General features: G+C 36.4%; 1 protein-coding gene across 1 annotated transcript in view; it reads right to left on the bottom strand.

Moving 5' to 3' along the window:
• CRIM1 (cysteine rich transmembrane BMP regulator 1) overlaps positions 1-24610 on the bottom strand; it is a 188459-nt gene that overhangs the window by 9966 nt on the left and 153883 nt on the right. The window contains exons 9-13 of the mRNA XM_030498818.1: positions 19989-20145; positions 13746-13867; positions 9956-10165; positions 5299-5514; positions 3428-3649 (exon numbers count right to left, since the gene is read on the bottom strand). Coding sequence (XP_030354678.1) covers positions 3428-3649; positions 5299-5514; positions 9956-10165; positions 13746-13867; positions 19989-20145 — 927 coding nt within the window. The remainder of the gene's footprint in view (positions 1-3427; positions 3650-5298; positions 5515-9955; positions 10166-13745; positions 13868-19988; positions 20146-24610) is intronic.

The following is a 24610-nucleotide window of genomic DNA, read 5'->3' as shown; positions in this document are numbered from 1 at the left end:
AAAGCACAAATGTTCCAGTGATCCATGGTATGTGTATCCCCTGATTTCCATGGCTATAAGTATGGGCCCCAATAGAGAGGAAAAGGTGGCTGCAAGCTGCAGAAAGCACGTTGGGGGTTCTTCCATAGGTGACGTGCATATTGGCGTACAGAGACAGTGGATCCCTGTGTTGGTCAGAAAGTACATATGGCTGGGAGAGGGTGAGGCACACAGTCTGAGTGATCCTCTACTGCCCATTACCTACGCGGGCCTAAAGCTGAGCAGTCTTTGTGCACTCAGGGCTGATTTGCTACCTTGCCCCACTCAGAACAGCTTCAACTCAGCAGCTGGTGTGGCTGGAAGAGTCCTTCAACTTCCTCAGGATTTTCCAAGTTTGTAAAGAATACATCCCCAATTTAATACAGTAAATTTTTTTTTAGCAGAATGAACACAGGTAAAATCACAACAGCAGCGCTGCACCTTTGAACCTCGAGAGGACACTGTTAAGTCCTAAGAAAGAATTATCCTGTGTGTATCTCCCATTTTGGTGTCCATCTCTACGCAAGTATAAGCACAGGATGAAAGTGAAGGCCACGATACCAACGAACACTCAAGGAGAGTGGAAACAAGAGAGACTTACAGTTGAGAAACCCATATGCAAAAATGCAGTTCAGAATATCGTGTCTAGCTCTTCCTGTCTTCTCTCAAATTTCCTCTAGATGCACCAGTAAATCAATCTCATCTTGTAAACAAACCAGCAGTCATTGCTGTGTTCTGCAGAAGACTAATCCTGTCTCTAATCAAATAGATTTCCCTTTATCCTCTCTAAAGTAGAAGGTTATCTTTCCAAATTAATCTCCCTCTGCATGAGAAAGAAGAATGTTGAACACAAGATGAATTTGAGGATTCAGACAAGCTACAAAGCATCCAAAGCCTATAAAATTCTGGATTCGAATCTATGCTACCTTGTCAGGCATTAACCGAGTCTGGCTCCAGAAAGAAGCAGAACCAAATACAGTGCTAAACCTCTGCATAATTTCTGAAACTCAAATAAATAAAGAAGGTCGGTTTCCACAGTTTGCCTACTTAACATTTTATCAACTATTACATGAAAATAGTAAGGAAGAATCTGTACAAAGATATGCTCCTCAAGAGTAAAACAGTAAGAACCCGAAAGACAAAAATTAAGTGCATGACCTTATTCCTCCTACAGGCAAGAATACATAGGTCATACAAGACAGTAAAAAAGTTAAGTTGCTGTGAGTTTCAGTTATTTAGACCACAAAACATTCTGACAACGTAGTACAACTTGGATTAACAAAATGTATCATCATTCAAAGTCTTCATATCTGAGCAATAATTAAAATCTGGCTTCTGTATTTCGTATTGGGGAGCAGTTGCTACAAAAAAAAGCCATTAAGCTCTTACAGCTCACACATTCAACTATTTGCAATATTGTGCAACTATATGGGATTCAAAGTAAATTAATTAAAGCCCTATCTACATGTTGTGCGTATATATTTGCAAACCTGACATGGAAGGTGTAGGCACCAAGTTCTAGTGGTTTTATTTTTGTAGTTCTTGGCACCAGTCCCTGCGATGCATCTCTTTCTTCACATAAAGAATTCTCCCATACAGTACAACGGCTCATGTTCTGAATCTACTGGTTTGATTGCCCAACTTTGCATACACTCTGTATTTTTTTTTTTTTAATGTTGTAATATATTATGGATTAAAATGATCCTTACAGTTGCAAAGTCAATCACAGGAAGAAAAGCCTGCATAAAGACAATTATCAAAGAATCTTTAAATCCTCTCCATTTTTTATGCAAACAATAATGAGCATAAACAATAAAGTAACAGGATAACATAGTACTTTCCCCTCAACATGTCCTCATCAGGAATCTAAGTAGGATTCCATGGGCAACTGAAATTTTGATATTTTCTAACTTTTCCAAGCATTTATGTGATGCAATTCCTGTATATTCTATAAAACTTTATCACTTGTTATTGAAGATATTTTATCTGCAACGAATTAAAGATTTCGAGACTTCTATCGATGGTACATATCTGAAAGGACTTCACAACCTTTCTGACATCTTTCTGATGAATAAACTATTGTTTATAGATGGGCAAGTCGATTCACATGCTCACTTAATGATACTTAAAGCCCGTCAATTTTATTATACGCCTTTTTACTGAATTCTTTTCTACTGTATCTCCCCCTACTACTTTTGGAAATGCAGGTTATAGTAAGCTATGAACGCTTTCCAAAAATGCTACAAGGACTTATGTCCTGGTTTTGGCTGGGATACAGTTAATTTTCTTCCTAGTAGCTGGTGCAGTGCTGTGTTTTGGCTTTCGTCTGAGAATAATGCTGATAAGATATCAATTTTTTAGTTGTTGCTAAGTAGCACTTGCCCTGATCAAGGACTCTCATGCTCTGCCATGAGGAGGGGTACGGGAAGCCAGGAGGAAGCAGAGACCTGACACCTGACCCAAACTAGCCAAAGGGATATTCCATACCACAGCACGTCATGCCCACTATATAAACCAGGGGAAGTTACCCAGAAGGCACCGACTGCTACTTGGGGATGGGTTGGGTACCGGTCAGAGGGAGCGAGTGCTTGGCTGCACAGTACTTAAGAGTTAAACCATGACAAGTTAATTTTGGTAAGTCTATTATACAACTTTTCTCTATCAGCAACTTCCATTCTATAGCCTTTGTACTCACTGCAAACTCACAAAAAAAGAGTAATCTGTAAATAAATACTCCTATTCAAAATAAAATGATGAATAATCTCAAATTCTGCAACTTTAAAAATGCCTGGCAATTTTCACTATCTACAGCATCCACCATTTACTTAAACTCCAAATTCAAAACCAGTATATGGCCCTTAATTCCTTACGCATTTTTACTATTAAAAAAACCCCAACAACCTAATTTTTTCTCAAATATATAATTTTGCCTCATTTCTATAACTATCTTTAATGACCTTTCTCTTTTTTCCTGTATTTTAATTTAGATGCCCTATTAACACTTCTCCATTCTGTGAAATTTCATAATGCTTCAGCTTATCTTCTGCAGTCATAATTAGTATTTTCATCATATTATTAAATTTTGAAGTAACATATGTGTTACCTGGCAGATCTTCCTTTACATAAACCATTTTTTGTGTAATGTTTTCATCTAGTAAGGTATATTATCAAGTTTTCAGGAGGATGTCCTCTCAAGTTTGTAGGCAAATTACATCTGTATCTTTCTAAACCTAAAAACCACAAATTACGATCCACAAAGCTCCCTATGCTGATTTCACTCTCCAGTTCAACTGAAGGCACAAACTGCATCTCCCCAGAACAGGGAAAACATATTTCAATTTGGAAATAAAACATGTTTCTTAGTCCCAAGAAGGTAACAGCAAGTTATCAACTATTTTTATTTGCTCACCAATACAGTAAGGACAACATTGTCCCTTTCTCAAAACAGGCCTCTCACAGGATACTGGTGGGCAAGACTCAGAATAGCATCTAATAACCCCATCCATGCAAATGCAGCTAGTGCAGACATTGGGCTTCCAGGACTCTGCTGTCAGGAAAATATCACCTTCATCGTTTTTGCAATAACTGGGCATGCTCTCATTGCTTGATGAAGAGGGCTGAAGAGGCTCATCTGTAAATATAAACAGATGAAGTTATTTAACTTAAGTAGCTAACTTGTCTCGTATTTCCCTCAGCAGAGGGTTCACTCTTGAAGAACACAATGGAATTGTAACACATTGGCTCACTTCTTCTGAAAAACTAGAGGTACAGAATGTTATGCCTTTTCAGTCCTTACATGTGATGAGGATCTTATGATGTGCTCTAGAATAAAATTTATGTAGACCTTTATTGGGTTTATTAAAAAAGAAAAAAGAAAGGGAAAAATGAAAAAATAAGAAGGTCAGAAAAGTGAAAAACAATCACCATCAGAAGCAGCCCCTCAGAATGCTCTGAACTGAATGGTATATAGGAATACAACTTAAATTACAGAGATTAAATTTTAAACCTAAAACTTGAGTCCCAGCTTCTGCCATGTCAGTTCAAATCCTTGAATGATGCAAAGTGAAAAGCTATTATGCTGCTATTGCCTTCACTAGTGGACTTATATGAGCTAATTATAAACTGTTGAGAAACAAATGGAATTTGATTGGGTTTCAGCTTGATGCCAATGGGTCTGATTTAATTCTCATGGCCACACATGGGGGTGACACATTTCTGTAATGAAACTGTATCTTAACAGACATTACAGATCAAAAAATATGTGCAGAGAACATATAAGAAAAGGAGAAGAAAATAAAAAAAGATACATAAGGGCACTAAGATCAGGTTCTCAATAACTGTGTAAGTTACGAGAATAAGCTCTTTGTGAGAAAAGATCAGCTCCTCCAAACAGCATTTTGAAGTTAAACAAATGTTCACTGTTACTAAAATTGAGAAAATGGAAGTCAGAAGAACTGGCTAACTTTTTCACCGAAAATATTCTGTCAGAAAAAAACCGCCCAAAACACCAACAAATACCTTGTAGAAGAAATGGCAAAATTTTGTTTTTAATAAAGACAAATATTTTCTCAGTGAGTTCACATAGAATTCACAGGTTTGGACTAAATTTCCACTGCAATTAACTCCCCCATTTGATATGTAAAATAGGAATTTGTGTTCATTTATAATTGCATCTCTTTCCTCAGGGGAAAGCAAATCCTGTTACCTTCTTGATACTGTGAGGCAGTCTAGGATGAATCTGGCACACCTGTTGGGCTGGAATGCTTTGATATTGCTCAGCTTCAAGTCACTCTCAAATCATACCAGGTGAATGTAAGAGCAAACAGAAGCATTTTTGAGACCAAAACCCAAATAGATAAGATAGTAATAAAAAGGTTTACAGAAATGAAAGCATGTAGAAAGGAAAAGAAACAAGCCTGTATCTGCCTAGCACTCTGACTACTTCCGAGTGTTCTCTAATCCTGCATGTTTCCATGAACAGGCCAGTGTATATTTCACAAACCTTCCAACTAAGGATTCTGGTTCTCATGCAACCCTTACATTATTAGGTTGCCTTCGAAAATGGTCAAACTTGAGGGCTGCTACTCCCCTTTGCATGTATGGTATCTCTTGCACACAGTCAAGTTTTGCAGTTGAGACAGAGGACTGCAGGCTCTCACTCTAAACTGCTAAAGAACAAAGGCACCTCAACAACCAACCTCACACATCCTGAAACATTCAATATTCATACATACTGAGACCAAGAAAGAACTCTGATGAAAGCTGGTTGTCAGTGTATACCTGGGCACTGTGGGCAGCAGGAGTCCTGTGTGCGGGTGGGGTTTTGACAAAGAAGAGGTGGACAGACTTCGGTCTCACACAGGACGCGTCCACTGTGGCATGTACACTGTGTGCAAGAATCAATATTCCATGTCTCTCCTTCTACAAAGTATTCCCCACCAGGAGCGTGGCAGATTGATGGACTGGTGAGCTCTGGCTTCTGCACAATTATTTCATCTGGGAAAAACAGAATAGGAAGACAGGGAAAATCAGCTGTGACTCTAATGATTAACAAATGTACCCAAGATTCATCATTTCTGTTACTATTGAAAATATTAGGAATAACAAAACTAGCTATAAATATATTCTTCATGAAGCTCTTTCAACTTTGTCAGCTGCATCTCATGGAAATATAAACAAGAAAAAATTTGAGAATCGGTCTGAATAAATGCTACTTAATATGAATCAGATAACTTCAAGCTTTTTTGGCATTTCAGAAAAAATCAGACCAACCTTTAATATATGAATTCCAAGAGACAACTGTAATTTTCAGAAAAATCACACTGATCAGACTGTTTCTTTACTGCTAAATATTTGCATCAGTGCAATTTCTGAAAGGATGGATAAGTATGCATAAGTATGGGATTTAGGAAGTCCACATTCAAAGTCTACGTTTCAGTTTCCTGAGTGAAATGTGTCTGCACCATTTGGTGCCAGCTTAAAAAAAAACCACCCTAACAACCAAAGAAACCACTCAAACCCCTAAGAACATGTAAGCACTTAACATTGTTAGAAGTGCTTCATCACTTTGTGTCATTATAAATAAATAAACAAACAAACAAACAAATAAATAAATAAATGCAGTCTTTGAAGTAGAAACTGGACCCAGGGAGATGCCACAGTGTGTAGACTCCTGTTTCCAGTGACTATACCTCACCAAATGAACCTTAATTCTTTCTCAAATGATTAATTACATTACCTCTACAGACCTGGCCGAAAGACTCACCCAGTCTGTAACCCAGGCTGTTTAGAGAATAGATTTAACCTCCTTCAAGTTAAGAAAGGAACCAAACATGTTTCCCTTGTTCAGCATGAGTGTCCTCCAAAGCTGGGGGAACTCTCTTTACCTCTTGGTGATCTAAAAGAAAAAATAAACCTGTCCTGCACTTTGAAAGTGTCTAAGCACTTACCATCAAGAAAAGGTTATGCCACAAACTGCATCCTCACAGCCTACTTAAATGCCCTTTGCTCGAGGACACCACAATGTGGAAGACACAGCAATCAGTTATTGTTTTTTGTTTTCATTTCTGAAGAATGATCAGTAGAACTCAGGGAAACTGACTCTGGCCAATCTTACTCTATTCACAAAGTACTCATACATTTCTTCTTTCAGGGAATTCATTCATCTTTCACTGATTTGCTGATGCTATGCTTTTCCTACTGCTTACATTTATGAATCACATAAATGAAGTGAGATAGCAGATCTTGTCACTGTTTTTTATTTCAGCTGGAACAATATATTACATTTTACAAAATGGCATCCTGACTCATTGTGGCAAAGGCAATACTAATTATTTTCTGGAAATTTTCTGAGCCATCTCCTTTGCATTTAGTTCTCTGCAAAGTCACAGGCCTGTTTTGCTACAGCTCATATACTGTTCATAATCAGAAAAACATAACCAGATAGTGCTGCTGTACATATGGTATTGTTTACCGCTCCCTTAGCAGCATTAATATTGATATATCATTGCAACCGAATTGCTACAGATGTACAACTGCTATATTCCTGAAGGAGCAACTAGCCAAAGAAATACACGCTTGCTAGATAGCTTAGTTCTGCAAAACACTAGCAGTTAATGGCTTTCTAAATCTTACAGGAAACCTGCAGCTTTTCAAAAGCATTGTGACAATTCACTCAAAGCTCTTACTATATAGAAACATGGTTATAATGAATGTTCCGGCAGTCAAGGTATATCTTGCTCTGTTGAAAACTAACTAAATATGGAATTGAATGCAACCACCTCTTTTTTTTGGCCTGAAAAATGACCTCTGAGAGCTGCCATTTCCCTGTTGATAGGTTAACAGTGCAATTCAAAACTCAGTACATCAGAATTGCTAATTGTTTCAATATCCTCATACCAGACACTTTTGAGTGACATGCTTACGATCTCACAATTCCAAACTGCATTGCTATCTACTGAAAGCCATGATTATTATTTAACAACATCAGTGGGGAATCAATACATTGCAAAATAAAATCGGAAGTACTTTTCCAACAAATATAAAACATCAGTGGGAAAAACAAAACCACACTAGGACTAATTTGGTGATATTAATTCATACACTTATATATGCAATCACTTTACAAAAAATCTGTGTCTGCCCTAGCACTGTAAGAGTTTACACTCAGTATGACTTTGCTAACACAGAAGCTAGTTGACTTGCACCTCAAAAGGAAGAAAGATGTCAGAGAAACCTATGCAGACGCTGTATCTCAAAGAAAGGGACACTACTGGGTAAGCAACTACTCTTTTACACAAGAGACCAACATTGCGGGTGCTCAGAATCAAGCACTGATCTCATCCACAAGAAATGTATAGCGTGAGAAAATAGGTAGTGCTAATCTCATCCTGATCTTTCTTCCACAAACTGAACATTAGGTTTACAAATGGATTTACTCATTCTTCATACACAAAGTAACTAGTGACATTACTCTTATTTAAGTGCTCTGATGTGTTTTGTGTTAGGTAAATCAATATGCACAAGTACGCTGACAGTAGAGTGAAATCAGGAATGATTCTTGGGGAACCTAATAACAGAATTGCTGGTACTGGAACAACCATCCTACATAAATTCTGAATCTTGAATGTTTATTAATGTAAGACTGACCTGCTAACTTGTCCCCACCTGCATGAAGTATAGCATCCCCTCCAATAATACACAAATCATTGTGAAAAGGTGAGTGCCTACTGCAGGTACTCCAATAGTTCCGTGCAGCCCTGAATTCCAGGTAATACAAGTGGAAAATAACATTCCTGTCAACTGACATGACTTTGGGAATATGATACTCTGTAATTGTTATTTCCTGTTTGTCTGTTCCTCCTGGAACAATATTCGCAACTGAATCTTTTTATTGTTGTTTTCTTCTGGTTCTTTTTTTTTGCCACACTGAGGTTTAACAGGGGAAAGAACTGTACTATTTAAGACAGACTGTGGATGTATGTTTGTGTAAGGGAGCTGAACAAGAGAATGACAATACCTGATGGGATACATATGGATGAACACTGTATACTGCTGTGGCAAAAGCGCTCCAAGCTGACAAAACACTAGTGTTCGCTTTAAAAATCTTATGCTTTCTTAATTCCCCATCAAACTAGCCAGATACTTGACAATGGAAGAGAAGGAAGTGAGCAAAGGATTGTTCCCCTAGTGTGCATAACTTACTGTTTTCATCTCAGCTAAAAATTTCATTAATGGTTGTCATTACTAAGATGCTAAGCATTAAGAGTTTGGCCTCATTAACTAAGTAATTACTTAGTACTGAAAATAGCTCCGGCTTCACAAAACCCAGTGGCAAAAGTAATACTACGGCTGGCCATGGAAGCACAGCGCCCAGCCTCCATACTGGAGAGGAGAGTAGCGCGGACTGAGAAAGGCTGAAAGTGAGACTCACATATTTTAGAATCTTGCATCTTTTGGGGGACTATGTTTTTTCAGTTACCACAAGGTGTAAACTGCACTGGGGATCACAATTTGTCCAAGCAATCTAAAGGGATAGGTTATCTTAGGTCCTATGTGTCTGTCACTTTCAGCAAGAGGATCTGGCTGCTAATTTTGCCCCTAGGATTTCCTGTTCTTTACAAAGAATTTGAAACAGTTCATAAATGCTTATATCCTGCTAGTGCTGTCTTACTGTTTTGCTATTTACAGTTGTATCATGAGCCTCATTGTTCCTACTTGTAACACGACTTCCAATCAAGTCAGACATTATCACTGTATTACAAATTAATCTATCTAGCACTTTGTCTTCACAATGATTCCTACAATATTTTAAAGGGCATTAATCTTATACTCTAACATATTTCATAGATGTTTTCATATTAACACTTATTAAAATTGTATTGGAATGCAACATTAATAGTACTTGGGCCTTCCCAGTGGAAACACTGAAATAATCTGCTGGTGACACGGAGTTTTCCCTCAGAACATAGAATCATAATGTTCAATTACCTAAGACATCCGTTTAAATGTGTATTGCTTTGAGGGGATGTGAAACATAGATCAGGAGATGAATTTTAATAAAACTCCATTTCAAATTAAAAAAGAGAAAATATAATGGCTTATTATAATATTTGTTACTATAGGTAACAAAACTGTATATGAGTATGAATTTGCTATTACAACTAATATAGACTGGAAACTTTCTCTAGTTTAAAGATTTCAATCTGTCAAAGATTAACATGTTAGGACTCACAACATGCATATGCTTTAAATACTGAAGTTCCCATTTTTTACATGTGAGATCTTAATGAAAGCCACTCATCTTGTTATATTTGGGCATAGAAACCTTCACAGATACCTAGTACTGAATGATGCATGAGATTATTTTCATGTATTAGAAACAGAATACATGTGAAATAAAACCTGATTAAAAAGCATATGGAGGAAACCATGTTACCTGGACACGATGGGCAACACTGCCCTGGATGTATGGTGGGGTTGCCACAGTTAGGAACAGGGCAGGTGATCAAGGCACACATTTCCCGGCCATTGTGACAGTAACATTCCCTGCAGCCATCATGCCAGCTTTCCTCGTTCTCATGCCGGCGCCCATCCATTGACAGGCAAGAGCCTGTTTTAACAGGAGGCATAAGAGAAGCAGTTGCCTCTGCGAAAAAATCAAAGGAAAAAAAGTGTCTCAATTAGCATGTGTTGCTTAAGAAAAAAAACCACACCAACTTCATGCCAGGATTGCATTATTCTTAAAGCACATATAAGACCAAGTGAATAGTAATTCTATCATTTACACTTAGAAATAAGGTAACACCACACAGAGAACAGTTAAAAGATATACTGAAGGGCATGGTGCGATGCAGTAGAATGTATTTCCTTGGAAAATATAATCACTTCTTTCTGTTGCACCTATACTGTTTTTAACCATACAGCAATGCAGTACTGCCTAATAATGTATATAAAAAAAAGAAGTGCAATGGAGTGAAACAGCAGAAAACACGAAGCATATTTAAAATGAAATATTTAATATTACAGTGTATTAGATTATCTATAATGTGAGTATCTGATATCAAGTAGAATATAAAAGCATTTACAAGAGCTAGGGATGGTTTTACATCATGAATGACAAAAAAATTACAAGGAAGTTTTAACGGGGTCATGCTAGATACTGGAAATATTTCATACAACACCTAGAGAAATTGTTTACATTATTATGAGAAATGAGATGCTTGGAAGACAACTGCTCTGACAATTTTGTCCCTCATTCCTTGCTTTTACTAAGATGAAAATAGAGTAGCTTGAAATGCAGCATTACATGCATTTAGCCAGCACATGCAAGCAGTTGATCCAGGGAGGACAAAGACTCATTTGTATCTTACATGGTATAGAAGTGCTGCAGGATTCAGATTCAATGTATTCTTTGCCAATCAGCAGAGTGAATTTAGAGCCCAGCACTCCCCCACCCACATCATTATAATGATGAAGGATTTAGGATCAGTTTGTCAGTGAACTGACTTGTTTTCAGAGTATGTCAACCATGTTCTACTGACATATATATATAAGGTTATTTGTATTAAGTTGCTTATTTTATTTTCTGTTTTAAAAAGGATGCAGTATGAAAAGTAGCAATGTTTATATGTAATTTTAATAATGGGTTTTTTTGGTTGTTTTTTACTAACATGTAAGTCAGCACATCTTCAGCTGTGGCAGATCTATCAAAGGTGGTCTCAGAACCACAAGCAGATGGTACAAAGTTAGTTTGATGCAAGTCATCAGAGTGAGAACCCAGTATACAGAAATTACATTAGTATACCATTTTGTGAATTAAAAAGAAAAGCCATGGTATAAGGATAAAACACTTCTTAAATCAGACTTCATCCTATTGAAGTGTGATACCACTGCAGAGAAGGCAAGTTCAGGAGCACTGTAAATTTAAATGTGGTACTACTATCTCTACTAGTTTGAAGCTTGTTACTACTGCTAAAGTACAATATTCAGTTTTTGAACTGTGAGGAGAGACCAAAATAACTGGATTTACTTCATTTAGGACACCCCCTCACCCCCAAACAACAAAACCCCACAAACATGCAGGGGGCTCCTGCTGCCAACCCTTAAATATTGAGAGAATTCTAAAGGGAATGGTGCTTAGCTGTTCCATTATGTCTGCTGACCTAAGGACAAGAAGTAACTGGTACAATTTGTAGAAAAGGAGAGAAATAGTAGAAAATTAATTTTTAAATGTCACATATTGTTAACCACAGGAAAACACTATTTTAGAGAGTTGTGGTGTTGTGGTTTTTTTTTTTTTTTTTGGTTTGTGGGCTGTTGTGGGTTTTTTTTGTTTTTTTGTGTTTTTTTTTTTTTACCCTCCCCTTTTGAGAGTGCGGATTCTTAATAAATTAGATCTTAGACAAACATCTGTCAAGGATTATCCAGATATACTCTATTTTATGCAAGGGCAGACAAAGGGACCCTCAGTCTTCCAGAGGACTATCCCAGCCCTGTACTTCTATTAATCCTAGCGTAAGCTATTTCTGGCAGAAGCAATTTAGAAAGTGGAGCTAATTCACAGGCAGAGGATTTGCCAATCCTGTCCTCTTACTCAGGGATTTTGGGTCAAAATTTTAACAAGGATTCACAGCTCTCCCAGAACATGCTGGCAATTCCTCCAATTATTCTTGGACAAGTTGCTGATGAAGTGATGTGATTTGCTCATGGCTTGGTATTTTTATGATCATGATAACAATAAATACTACTAGAGAGGGATCAAGTTACTTTTGCTAAATATTTGCACATGCTTTAAAATACATTCTTGTAAGGAAAGCACTTAAAAGCGTGCATATATATAATTATGCATTATATCTATGCATAGAAGTTGCATGTGTTTATAGCGTGGGATACAATTAGGGCACACCTAAGAAAACACCGTGTGTATATCCCATCACAGCACCATGATGATCAGGAAAAGTGTGTTGACTGTGAACATGGAGACAAATGACAAGGTAAGTGATGACAACGATGTGTCTCAATGGGACTCCATTCAGAAGTTACCATTTCTTAATTTTTAAAATTTTTATTTCTAGTAAAAGTCATACATTGCAGCTTATGTCAGTGAAATCTCTGCTTCTCATATCTGCAAGGTACATTTATCACATTTAATTTTTTTTCCTAGAAGTCTTACAGTTTTGTTAATAATTGTCTGCAATGTATGATGTCATGTGGAAAAAATATAACATCGGATCCTTCTAATTAATATGATTGCATGTTTGCCTTCAACTACAGGAGAGTGACTTCAGGAACTCATACAATTTCAAGTCCCATGTTCCCACAGCTTGTCTTATTATATTTTATAATTTTTTAAAATTATAAAGAAACAGCTGCTTAAAAAGTTAAGAATGGAGTCATTACACAAAGCAATGAGAAAATACTCAAAAGTACTTGACTATAGCTAGAAATCAAAACTCACAAGTAAGAATCAAAGAAAATAAGCATGAAAGAGTAGTTAGGATCAGAGAGAGCCTGGGCACAAAGCCATTAAATCCAACACGTGAAGATGAGCAATGAAGGAAGTCTGATATCCAGAGTCATACAACACACAAACTGAAAATATCTTAAAAAGAGAGACATGTTAAAAGAAGCACGAAACTAAAGCAGACAACAATCTCAATCTCCACCTCAAACTTGGTGGTTATAATTTTGGGATGTGGCACATGTGACATCTTTGGCTTAAGAATACCCAGTCCTGTGTAAGCACTCCCTTTACAAATTGTTCCTTGAGTCTGCCTGAGAAGCGTCCAAGAAACAGCACTCTAATTTTAGATGGTGTACAGGGCATCTATCAAATCCAAAACTTGAGTTTGTAAAGAAAAGATGATGGTGAAGAAGCCAGTATGAACACTGCTACTGAAAAAAACCAAACCCCTCCTCAACTAGTTTATTTCTAGTAGTTACTTATTAAGAGCCTGATCTAATATTTATTAATGATAACAAACTGATTTTTGTGACTTTGTAAAGGAAGGTGAAAGTGGAGCTGAGGCTTTCTGTTGAAGCCAAGATGAAGAGAGATAACACCTGCAAAGCAACACACTCCTTTGAGCAAAGTTGAACCACCTGCCCTACCAGGTACGATGTTTCAATTCTTACATATTCTGCGCAGTATTCCTTCTCTTTTGCTCTAGCTTCCCCCCGCTTTGAACACAAGTTGCAACTGGAGGTGGTAATGCACTCACACGTACCTCTGCACTTGCAGATAACACAGCCATGACTGTTCTGCTGGAAACCCATTGGACAGATTTTACCGCAAGGCAGGTCCGGGCATTTCTTACACCGACAGATTTCACAGCCATGCTTGTTCTTCCTAAATGACCAAAACAATTTGTTAAAGGTCAGCAGATCACTTTAAATATCTATGTCTTTAAATATCTATGTTTAAAGCAAAAGCATTCCCTAAAGAAGTGACCGATCAAGTAAAGAAAACTATTATTAACTGCCACCCTTATGTTCAGCAGGTGTATGGGGTGTACAGGTCTCCATCCCTGGCATGTGCTCCCTCCATGTAACTGGCAGAATCTGCATACTGTACTTTCAAGCCATAGCAGATAATATAGATGTATGCACTTGTGACAACTATTGATGGTAATTTTTTTCTTTTTTCTTTTCAAGTGAAAACATAGAAAGAAAAACTTCTAAAACTGTGAAGAAGTTAGAGGGGTAGGTAGGAATCCGTTACAATTCCTGTAGTTTTATAACACAAATTACTGTTAACTTTCTTCCTCCAACAGTAAGTACAGTAGATTTCCTCTCTTACATATTAAAACTATACAGAGATCTATGAAAACGTTAAATAAGCAGACACAAAGCTGACTTGAAAAACTAGCATGTGGAATGCCAGTAACCCATATAAAAAGTAGCAGACACAGTAACATATTTTGAAACAGAGAAAACCAGAGAACTTTAGAACTTTCCAGCAGACAGAGTACAGAGAATCAAGAACACAAATACTTTCAAAGCTTCCAGGTAAAGCTGGGCAGGAGTCTAGAGCACCACCTGACAGCATCTCTTCACAGCACCATAAACATTCTGCTTCTGAGAACCTTATACTGGAGTATTTGCTTGACTTTTTTTTCAGGACGACTGATACGATTCACACTTTAGGCACAAGTGCACTATTTCTCTTCATATTACAGATAGAGTAAATTTCTATGCCTTCCCAAGACACAGGGGGGAGGGAGTAGGAAGAGTTTTAATGAAGAAGTTAAAGACAAAGAGGGTAAAAAACCCTAATAAATTATTTCCATAAGTCTGTGGATAAACATATTGCTCTAATGAAGTAACTCATTAAAATTAGGAAAACATCTATTGGTAAACTGAAAGATCTCTCATTGAATACTACACCATTAAATGCACACTGGTCCCCCCCAAAACAAATACAATATATGGGAAGTTAGAAAAGAACATCTAGAGGAACAGAGAAGAAATAAATTATGTAAATCTCTAGAAATACTGACTTCAAACTCTAGAAAACTTTACGTGATTTTTAGTTAAAAGACTGAGGAAAACAGTCACACAATAGGATGGAGAATGGAAAATTTTCTGTCCATCTATTTTTTCCTCCTTTATCTCTGTAACTAGTCTTTTGATTTCAAAAGAAATGCTTCTTTCCATTAATGTGTGGAGTTTTCAAACAGTGAACTCTATTAAGCTTTTTTTTTTTTAGACAGTTGTGAAAAGGTTTTGGTTTCTTTAAAGATGCACGAACTCAAATTTCTCAATTACTAACCTTTGGCAGTCTTTAAAAAAAATTAAAAAAAAAAATAAATCAGATGATGATTACTCCTTAACTTTCCACTCTCTAATGCACTTTTAATACTTGCTTCTTTAGTGTCCTATTTGTGACTTTGGTTTTTAATGTAAACCCAAAGTTTTACATTATAATAGAGATCTGTCTTCCCATGCTTTTGAAGGTCATAACAGGCTCAAAAGTCATATGAGGCTCGCTATTTTAGAGAAGAAATTGGCATGGTAGCAATAAAGAATTGAACAAACATACTATATTTTTTTTTCGGGTGTACAAAAGTGCAAGGGAAAGATCATCTCAAAGACGTGTTTCCTAAAGCACTAGCATCAGCTTGAAATCAGCTTGTTTTAAAAACTTCTCTATCTTACTCCTGTCTACCATAATTTGTCAATTAATCTTTGCTGTCATTTGTAAAATACTTGTCCTACACAGTTCACATAGATTTTCTAATAAAACTGTTTTATGCACACTTTAGTTAAAAGAAAAAAAAAAAAGAGAGAAGATTGTGTTTCAGTTTATCTAAGTACAGAAAACATATACAGAAATCTGTAATTTTCTCCTGCCAGCCAATATACTAAATGAGTCATACATACAGGCTAAAAATTACTACTCTTTACAACAAGCAGTGTTATTCTGTGAGAGGCTGAACATTACCTTTTTCATAATGCTTCCTATTTGAAGATGAGCCGTGTGGTTCAGTGCTGACACATGGAGCAGTCCTGCTCTACGTGATGTTCTTACTGACCTCCCACAACTCCTCTGAATGGGATAGGGTACAATGGGTCAGACAGCACACCTTGCACTAGGGATTGCCTGGGCAAGTCAATGCATGGTCCAGAGCTGATAGTCTGTGAGTCAGTTTTGGCTCAAAGTGTCATTTTATCACGGCTAGGTCTTCAAATGAATACTTGCAAATTGCATGATTCAATATTTATACTTTTTAACTTTAACCTGTTTACCATTTTTCTTCCTTTTCACTAAATTCCATATACTTTGAATTTCTGAAGATCTGTGTTTCCATTTTGAAGCATATTACTTTGTACTTTTAGTCTTCTTCAGATATACAAAGTAAGCCTAGTAAATCTAGGAAATAAAGCCTGTCTTATTATTCTCTTCTTCAATACCATAAACCTAAACATTTTTCTAAACTTCTTATGTGACAGTATCACACAATTTCTTAGACACGGGCTGCTTCCTCCACAAGTTTAGAAAATCACTGGGATTTGTGCCTGAAACTTGTATCCTTTAACAGATTCTCCTTGACACATGATTGACACTGAAAAATACTTGCACCTAGAACCAAGCATCTCTGTGTTTAAAGTGCTCTTGCAGCTCAAGGACAATATTCTTAGGCCTTTTCCTATCCTTCTCAGAAACTGAGTCATGAGTTCTTTATTACAGAAAAACATTCCAGAAAAATGAATGATATCACCGATTTCTTTAAATACAGGTAGGCCCATCTATCTTTTTTCTCTTCAGTCCTCTTTGGTTTTCATTCAGAATATTGAACCATGTCTGGGTAGACAGACAGCATTAATGCAATTAATGCAAGTATGTCCACACTGAAGAAGATGGCGCAGACCCCTTTAGTTTTCCCCACCCAATCAGCTAGATTACTGTTGACACATACCACAGATTTATTAACAATAATCACCTTAAGTGCGTGGGCACAGGTATCAGCAGGGTGATACTCACATGCAAACTAAGGACTCTATAGGTCCAGAGGACTGCACTCAAACAAAGGAAAACCAGTTTATTAAGGTGCAAAGTGTATTAGGCTCCATGCTTGGGTTCTTATCTTTCTCATTTTTAGAGATTTTTCCTTTATGGCCTTTCAAAATAATGCAGGCACATCTCACCTAAAGTGCATGAAGAGAAGTCTAACAAAATTAGTTTAGATTTATTTGTTGTTGTTCTAAAGGGTATTCTTGATGATTTACACTGCTAAGTCAGAGTATAACCCTTAACATCACAGTCAAATTCACTGCAATCTTGGGGTCATCTTCCAATTAGACATAAGGAATTTCCTCATCTTGTTTAAAACTTTCTTTAAGAATAAGTTAAGTCACAGTTCATGCGAGAGAGATATGAAAGTCAGACCTCCCAAACCAAGTAACAAGTTTCTGAATTAATCAAAGTTCATTAATTCATTAATTCAGTTCACATGGCACAGCCAACTTCATTGCAAAACTAACAATACTAAAATACTTTTCGTATAGAAGACAATATTTTAGCATAGAAGACAACAGTAAAGAGAAACCTTTGCTTAACAAAAGAAAGCACAAAATCAGAAGTTGTAGAGTAAAAGTATATGTAAGCAGAAGTAAGGGGTGCATCTTTACTGAAAGCTAAGGAAGAAAACAGGACCAAAGAAAACACTATTCTTTTCAGCAGTTATACATGGTCTGGTCACTAATGAGGTAGACTTAAATCAAGAACATTACTACCAGTCACCCACACTGGAAGCACAGGCCCAGGAATGGAAATCTACTGTTTTATCTTAAAAGAGTATTTGTTTTTTTCCTGAAGATTCAGTTTTGAAGTTAAACCCCCCCCCCCAAAAAATACCCAAAACACGTTCAGTTCACTAGAGGTTATTAAGGTCTCTACTGTGTTCCATTTAAAGTTGTAAAAATACTGTCCACCTTCCTCTAAACAAAAATTACAGTTTAATATAACCAAACCATGCAAACCTGCTCATTATGTGAAAGAGAGTATTTCTTCCTAAACCCATGTTGATGGGAAAAGTATTGCACAATAAACTAAAAGAATGTAACAGTAAACACATTTACACACACAAAACAACTTTGGTAACTATAGTTCAAAACAATCCTCAGCAGCAGTAGATAACCATTTTTAACACTTCAGTGTGACATCTACATTGGGACTGCCACTGAAGAAAACCAGTAGTAGTAAAATGAAAGAAACAAAAAAGAGAAACAAACTTAACTGCTTTAGATACCACAGAAAAGTAAAGAATAGAATTAGTTATTTCTGTGTAAGTCCAAAATGCCAATGACAAAAGACATTAGATAGACCTTACTTATTGTTTTTCTCATAACTTTTAAATAGGCTAAAACAAGTAGCCTTGAAAATAATAATTTTTTATGCACTTGTAATATTAAAAACAGCTTTTCCTATTCCAAGCCGAATGATATTCAATCACAGAGCAAACAGTAAAACACTTTGTGGTTCATACCAACTGTCTCTGCTGCTAATGGATGCACACACTCCTTGAGCACATGGATGAGAAAAGCCCTCTCAGATCCTGCCCCATAGCTTTATGCTATTGACTCTGCTGTAGACAATAAATCCTTCATTCATTCATTCATTCATTCATTCATTCATTCATTCATTCACTCACTCACTCATCTTTATTTCATTCTGCTACCCATCTTCAGCCATCCTTGCATTTGAAGCCATTGGGCAAAAATGACAAAACTGACATCCCTTTTCTGTAAATTCCTTCCTGTTCCACTTTCTCTCACTGAAAACAACTCCCAGCCACTCTTGAAGTCAACATGCCTGAAGATAATTTTGGTAATCTTTTAATTTTAAATTCTTGCTTTCCCTCTCTCATCTATTAAACTTTGAGGTTTGGGGAGAAAACTGAAGTTTGTTTTAATCTTTGTTATCTTTCACTCGTTTTGTCCTATTTCAAGCTCATCGTTCTCATGAGTGCGAAAATCTGCTATTATTTAACCAGAAGCAAGCCTAATTCTGTATCTCAAGTAATAGATACAAGATTATATTAAATGGTATTTACTTTGTTTTGCTGGACTGCTATTATGTGGGTATTTTCAAATTACACTAAGGGTGCCTCAAGGATACAAGTCAAGCATCCTTTCTAACTTAGGGAAAAAAAGAAGTGACCTAATATTTTCAAAGCAATTCCCCCCCCCCCCCCCTTTTTTTTTTACTTCTTAAGTATTGCAACATATCTGGTTTTATTTTCAGAAATTAAACTGTTATGAAAAGCAGGCAGTAAGATGGAATGGATCCATCAAAAAATAAAATGCATAGTACATATAGAAGTCACCAGCCTGATTACTAAGAAATTTCTGTGATTAAAAATCTGCCCAGTTTTTGTCACCTATTCCATAAATGAATAAATACTACAAATATTTCCTTTCATGGAGAAAGAACTCCAGCAATGATACAGGTTTTGAGCAGGCTTACAAAAACTTAGATAAGAGACAGTAATGTTCTTCATGAATCCTGTAACTATCAGAAATGCCTCACTAAAACTAGTCTGCTGTCATATCAACATTAAAAAAAACCACTGAAATACTAGAAAATCATTTGAATAAAATAAATGGCTATAAAATGAAAGGGTACCACAGTGGAACATGCAAATAGAGTTTCAAAAATCTACACGCAAGAGACGTTACATGTATGTAGCTTTTTCATCTTGTTCGTCAAATATTCTTCAAACAAAATTCAAGTGTTGCTTTGCTTTTATAATCTGCTGCTGTTTTTTAAAGTTGCTGTTTCTTCATCTGTTCATCAAAATCCATTTTGAAGAATACTTTAATCTCACATCAAGTAATGACATTTCTATTTTCCTAAATGTTCGTCTGCTTTGCCACAAAGTAAACACAAGCACGTATGTTTGGATTTTGCATATTTTCAATATGTACAGGGATTGTATTAAATATGCTTTCAAAATAAGAATACGTACAAGTATCCAAAGGGACAGTACTTGTCACATACAATGGGTTTGCACTTCTTAGGCCGCGGTCGGCACTGACAGATCTCGCAATTGTGGGCGTCAGTCTGGAAGCCAAAGGAACACTCCAAGGAACAGCCCGAAATGAGGCCAGTGCACAGCTCCTCCCCTGTGAAGGACACATGCAGGTTATTACGGCATGAAAACTGGTTATGCCAGACAAACACATCTTTAGCAGACTAAATCTTCTGTTCCCTTTTACTTCTTAACTTTTTAAGCACTAGTAAGCCTTACCTTCAGACTGCCGTAACTTTAAAATATGTGACAGAATTCTCCAGTAATGACCCAAACCATATGAGCAGACGCTACATGATGTCTTCAGTTCCAGTCAAGAACTTGGGGAGCACTACCTGGTACCCTAAACTAACATGAGTTTATGAATTAAATGCACAGCCAAATGAGTCTAACTTCCGTGAATGCTGGCCTTCAATAAAACATTTAAAATAAAGTATACTTTCCACATATTACATGGGTTTAATAGGTTTCTGGTCAATATAGAGCATCTGTATTTCTCCTCTATTTGTTTTAACAGAACTGAATGGGATATATTAACAACTTCTTTATGCTGTTTGCTGCCAACTGTTTGGTGATTAAGACCTGCTTATGGATTGCTGGCATCTCAATTTCTCCAGTACAGAGAAGAATAATGGTAATTTCATTCACTCTCATTGAAATTTATTATTTTGAGAATGCTCAAAATAATAAATTGAGTTGCTTTTTGTTCTTCTTGAATGGAGAAGGGCCAGAAAGACAACTCTTAAAATGCTCTGGGATACAAAACACAGTGTGTGTGTGTGGGGGGGAAGGGTGGTGGGTTGAGAGACCATTATTACAATAGCCAAAATGAGATCAAAATAGAAAAACAGGAAAATATAACTGAGCTTCTTCAACGGAAGAATGATAGGTGATATCCAAAAGGCCGACTTTTAGAGATATTTAAAGGATGACTGGTATCCAGTTAAAACATCCACACCAGTACACAGTGCTGGTTATATCGAGAGCAACTTAAGACTGCTTCCATGGTGGAATTTGGGCCTACAAGTGCAATGCAACATTAGAGCCTTATTATCCCAAACAACAGTTCTCAGTTTAAGTAGGATGAAGATCATCAGGTTCACGGCTCCCACCTCTCTGGTTTTATGCAAATTTGGTGTCTGAAGCAAAAAGGGTGCAAGTTTTTTTTGTCATTCAGAATACAGAAAAAGAAATGCCAGATCCTTTCACAACCTCTAGAGGTTTGTCTTTGCCAGCAGAGTACCAATGCCACAAGATTTAAGCATTTACTCTCAGTCACATCTAACCTTCACATAGCAATGGTAACCCTTATCTCAGATACTTGACATACTCAGAGAGAAACACACATACAACAATCTTCATGAAGTTTTTGAAGGATAGAGTTCAGGCTGATCCATCAAGACTACTAGGTCTTTTAAACACGTAGCCACTAACGCTGATTTAAAAACACTATAATGCAGAGGAAACTCCAATATTCTTCTCTGGTAAAGAGTGATGTATGTGTAACACATGGACTTTCTTTGAAGCAAGTTAAAATAATGAGAATTTTTCTGTAATTCATGAGCTTTTACACGAGGATGTTTGTACGCAATTATTGCCTGAAAGCACAGAGTGATAATAAAACTAACTGAACTTTTCATTATGCATGAGTTTATAAGGTAGTCATAATTTTAAAGTCAGACTTGAACTTCATAAGAATGTATGGAAAAGTCACCTTCATTGGAATATCTCAAAAAAAAAAATTAGTTCAGTTATGACCTTCGATGTGATGTAAGTTATAACTCCTGCAGATGTTCAGAAATGATCATGTAAATGATTCTGGAATTACGTGGTTGGATTGATCAGAACTATTCATTTTCTGATGCATACTTTGTCATGGATATGAAGTGTTTAGGTGGCTGTCCATAAACATCAGGCTCATGGAAGACAGGTCAAGGAACAAGAAGGTGTAAATGCAAAGGCAATAGGAAAAATGAACAGACATCTTAAAAGGTGAAAAAAAGACCTGGGAATAAAACTAAAAAAAGAAAAAAAAAAAATCTAAAAAATCTAAAAAATAGAAACAACAAAACCAATTTTTTTAATTGGCACATCTTTATCTCATTTGTCTCCAGATTATGTGTTAAGGAGAGCTATCAAAGTACAACACGCAGGGCTTGAGTATGAAGTTAGAAAAGACACTAAAACAATGGTTCCTCAGAATCCTACAGATTTTTCCTACAGTTTTTGTCCTCAGTATTATTCTCTGCACTGATTGCTTTGATTTGGATAGTGAAACTGCTTTCAGAGATGCAAAACAAATTTGTTATGTGTAAAGTTAATACACCTTATTAAAAGGGTTAAGGTGTCTAAGACAGTGCTATAAAAGCAGGAAGATGGTGTCTCATTCCAAGTAGCTTATGGTGTTAAATATACATAAAACTCAGTCACCTGACATACCAACCAGAAGATCCAGTCTCAAGGCAGCATCTTCCTTGCTTAATCCTTTACATAGTGAGTTACCCTCAAAAGAACTTTCACTTTCTAAGTGGCCAAGAAAGAAAAGCTCTTCAAAGCCTTGGAATGGATGACTGACTAACCACCACTGCCACCAATGTTAGGAACAGACACTGAAGAGCACACCAAAAAGTCATCAAAACAACATACAGGAAAAGCTTGCTGAAGTCAATACAGACCACTGTTAACATCTGAACTTACTAGTGTTACATCAGTACTATACAAAGAAATCAGAATAATCTCCACAGACCTCTGCTGACAGTCTTTCTAATAAGATGCTAAAAATGATGACTTCTGAGAAGATGTTTGTTACTAAAATTAGTATGTTATTGTATTTCTGATGTTATGACATTACAAGCTGTGGAAATAAGATTTAAAATATTTTTTTAAAAAGATTTTCTACGAAGAAATTTAGTATCATGAAAATCAGTGAATTCTGGTCTGCTTTCACATCTGACCTTCTAAATTTCTCCTACTTACACATCATTAAAAACATGACAACTAACAGGCAGTCTCAAACTGAAGTACAATCTAGTACAGATACCCAGTTTACGTCTGCTGTACAGGCCTGTTAAAAACACTGGACTAGTATTTTAAATTGGGTATTTTTGGTTTTTTTTATTTTTTCAGAAAATAATGTATTGTATTTAAGATTAGAATGTGAATCAAATTAGTTTTATGATTTTGACAACTTGATTAATTTTATGGTAATTGTCAACTTGAAAATATTTCTATAGCCTTAGCTATAGCTTTAAGTTCATCATAAAGAAAATAATCACAAGTTCACTATGAAAGGATAAGTAAAAAGACTTTTCTGCCAAGGTTTTACATTTCAAGTGACAAATACATCATTCTTCATTCTTTAGAATAACGAGAACTAGTCCATGAAATTCAACTGCAATGAACTGAGGAAATTTATTACATCCAAATGTTAGGAGGTTATTTGTTTAGAGGTATTTTCCACCTCTGCTTAGCTAAATTTCATAAGGAACCTGAACCCAAATCATGGCACATATTTGCAGAGAAGAGATCCAGCTCTAGCTGGGCTAACAACTGCTTTGAAAGTATATCAGGGGTAATCAGGAAGTCTGAAAGGAGAGGATAGGAGGAAACATTTTAAAAGCTAATGTAAAACGAGAACTACCTTTCAAAGTTTGAGAACTGCATTAGACACCTGCATGGCACTTGAACTCTGAACAGAATGGAATCAAGCTTCTGAACACACAGTATAAGCCATCCTTATTTCTCTGACTGATCAGTTATATTGACATCACCTAGGGAACTAAACTAATGGTTAGGTAGGTGGTAGATGACTAAACCAGAAGTAAAATGATGAATAGGAAATCAGTTAAAGGGAGGACATCTTTCATTGTGCTGCTTAGGAAAATATCTGGCTGGGGAGTAGAGTTCTTCTGTGTGAGCAGCAGAAATATGTTCATTAATTTTTCCTTTGAAAAATGAAATGTCAATGAAGTAATGTCAATACAGAAAACAATCCTCCTACACAAGGTAATAGGAGGGCTTAGGGGAATAAAATAGTAATAGTGGCTGAAATATAATTCTGGAAACATACAAGGTCATGCCGCCCATAAGGAATAAACAAGAACTTGTGCTACAAGCCGAGAGTTCAGGTGCAGGATATTGGTTGATATCAGAATGCTACTGACGTGATATGACTTTAGAAAAAGATGAATGTGTTCCTGAATGTCTCAGGCTAATATAACTGTATTTTTACCACAAATACTTAGCTTTTTAATGTGAGGACAGACATATGCTGAAACGTCACATTAAATTCTGTAAGAGTATCAACTGCATTAACTACAGCAGAAGGCTAGGACAATAATCACGGAAAGGCTGTTTGTCCTCAACCAGTGACATTATTAAAATAGCCTGCTGCTAGGAACAAATACTCACTTGAGGACAAACACACAGAGAATACTTAGAGCAGTGAATCCATCCCACACAAAACCATGCAATTTTCTTTTCCATGTGCAATCATGACTGCAAAAGCTGCAGCAAAGTCAGCTACCAAAAGATCCATGTTTCCAGTCAGTCCTGACTAG

Source organism: Strigops habroptila, chromosome 10 (genome assembly GCF_004027225.2).
Source record: "Strigops habroptila isolate Jane chromosome 10, bStrHab1.2.pri, whole genome shotgun sequence".
Taxonomy (NCBI): domain Eukaryota; kingdom Metazoa; phylum Chordata; class Aves; order Psittaciformes; family Psittacidae; genus Strigops; species Strigops habroptila.
This window is presented reverse-complemented; position numbering and strand designations above follow the sequence as displayed.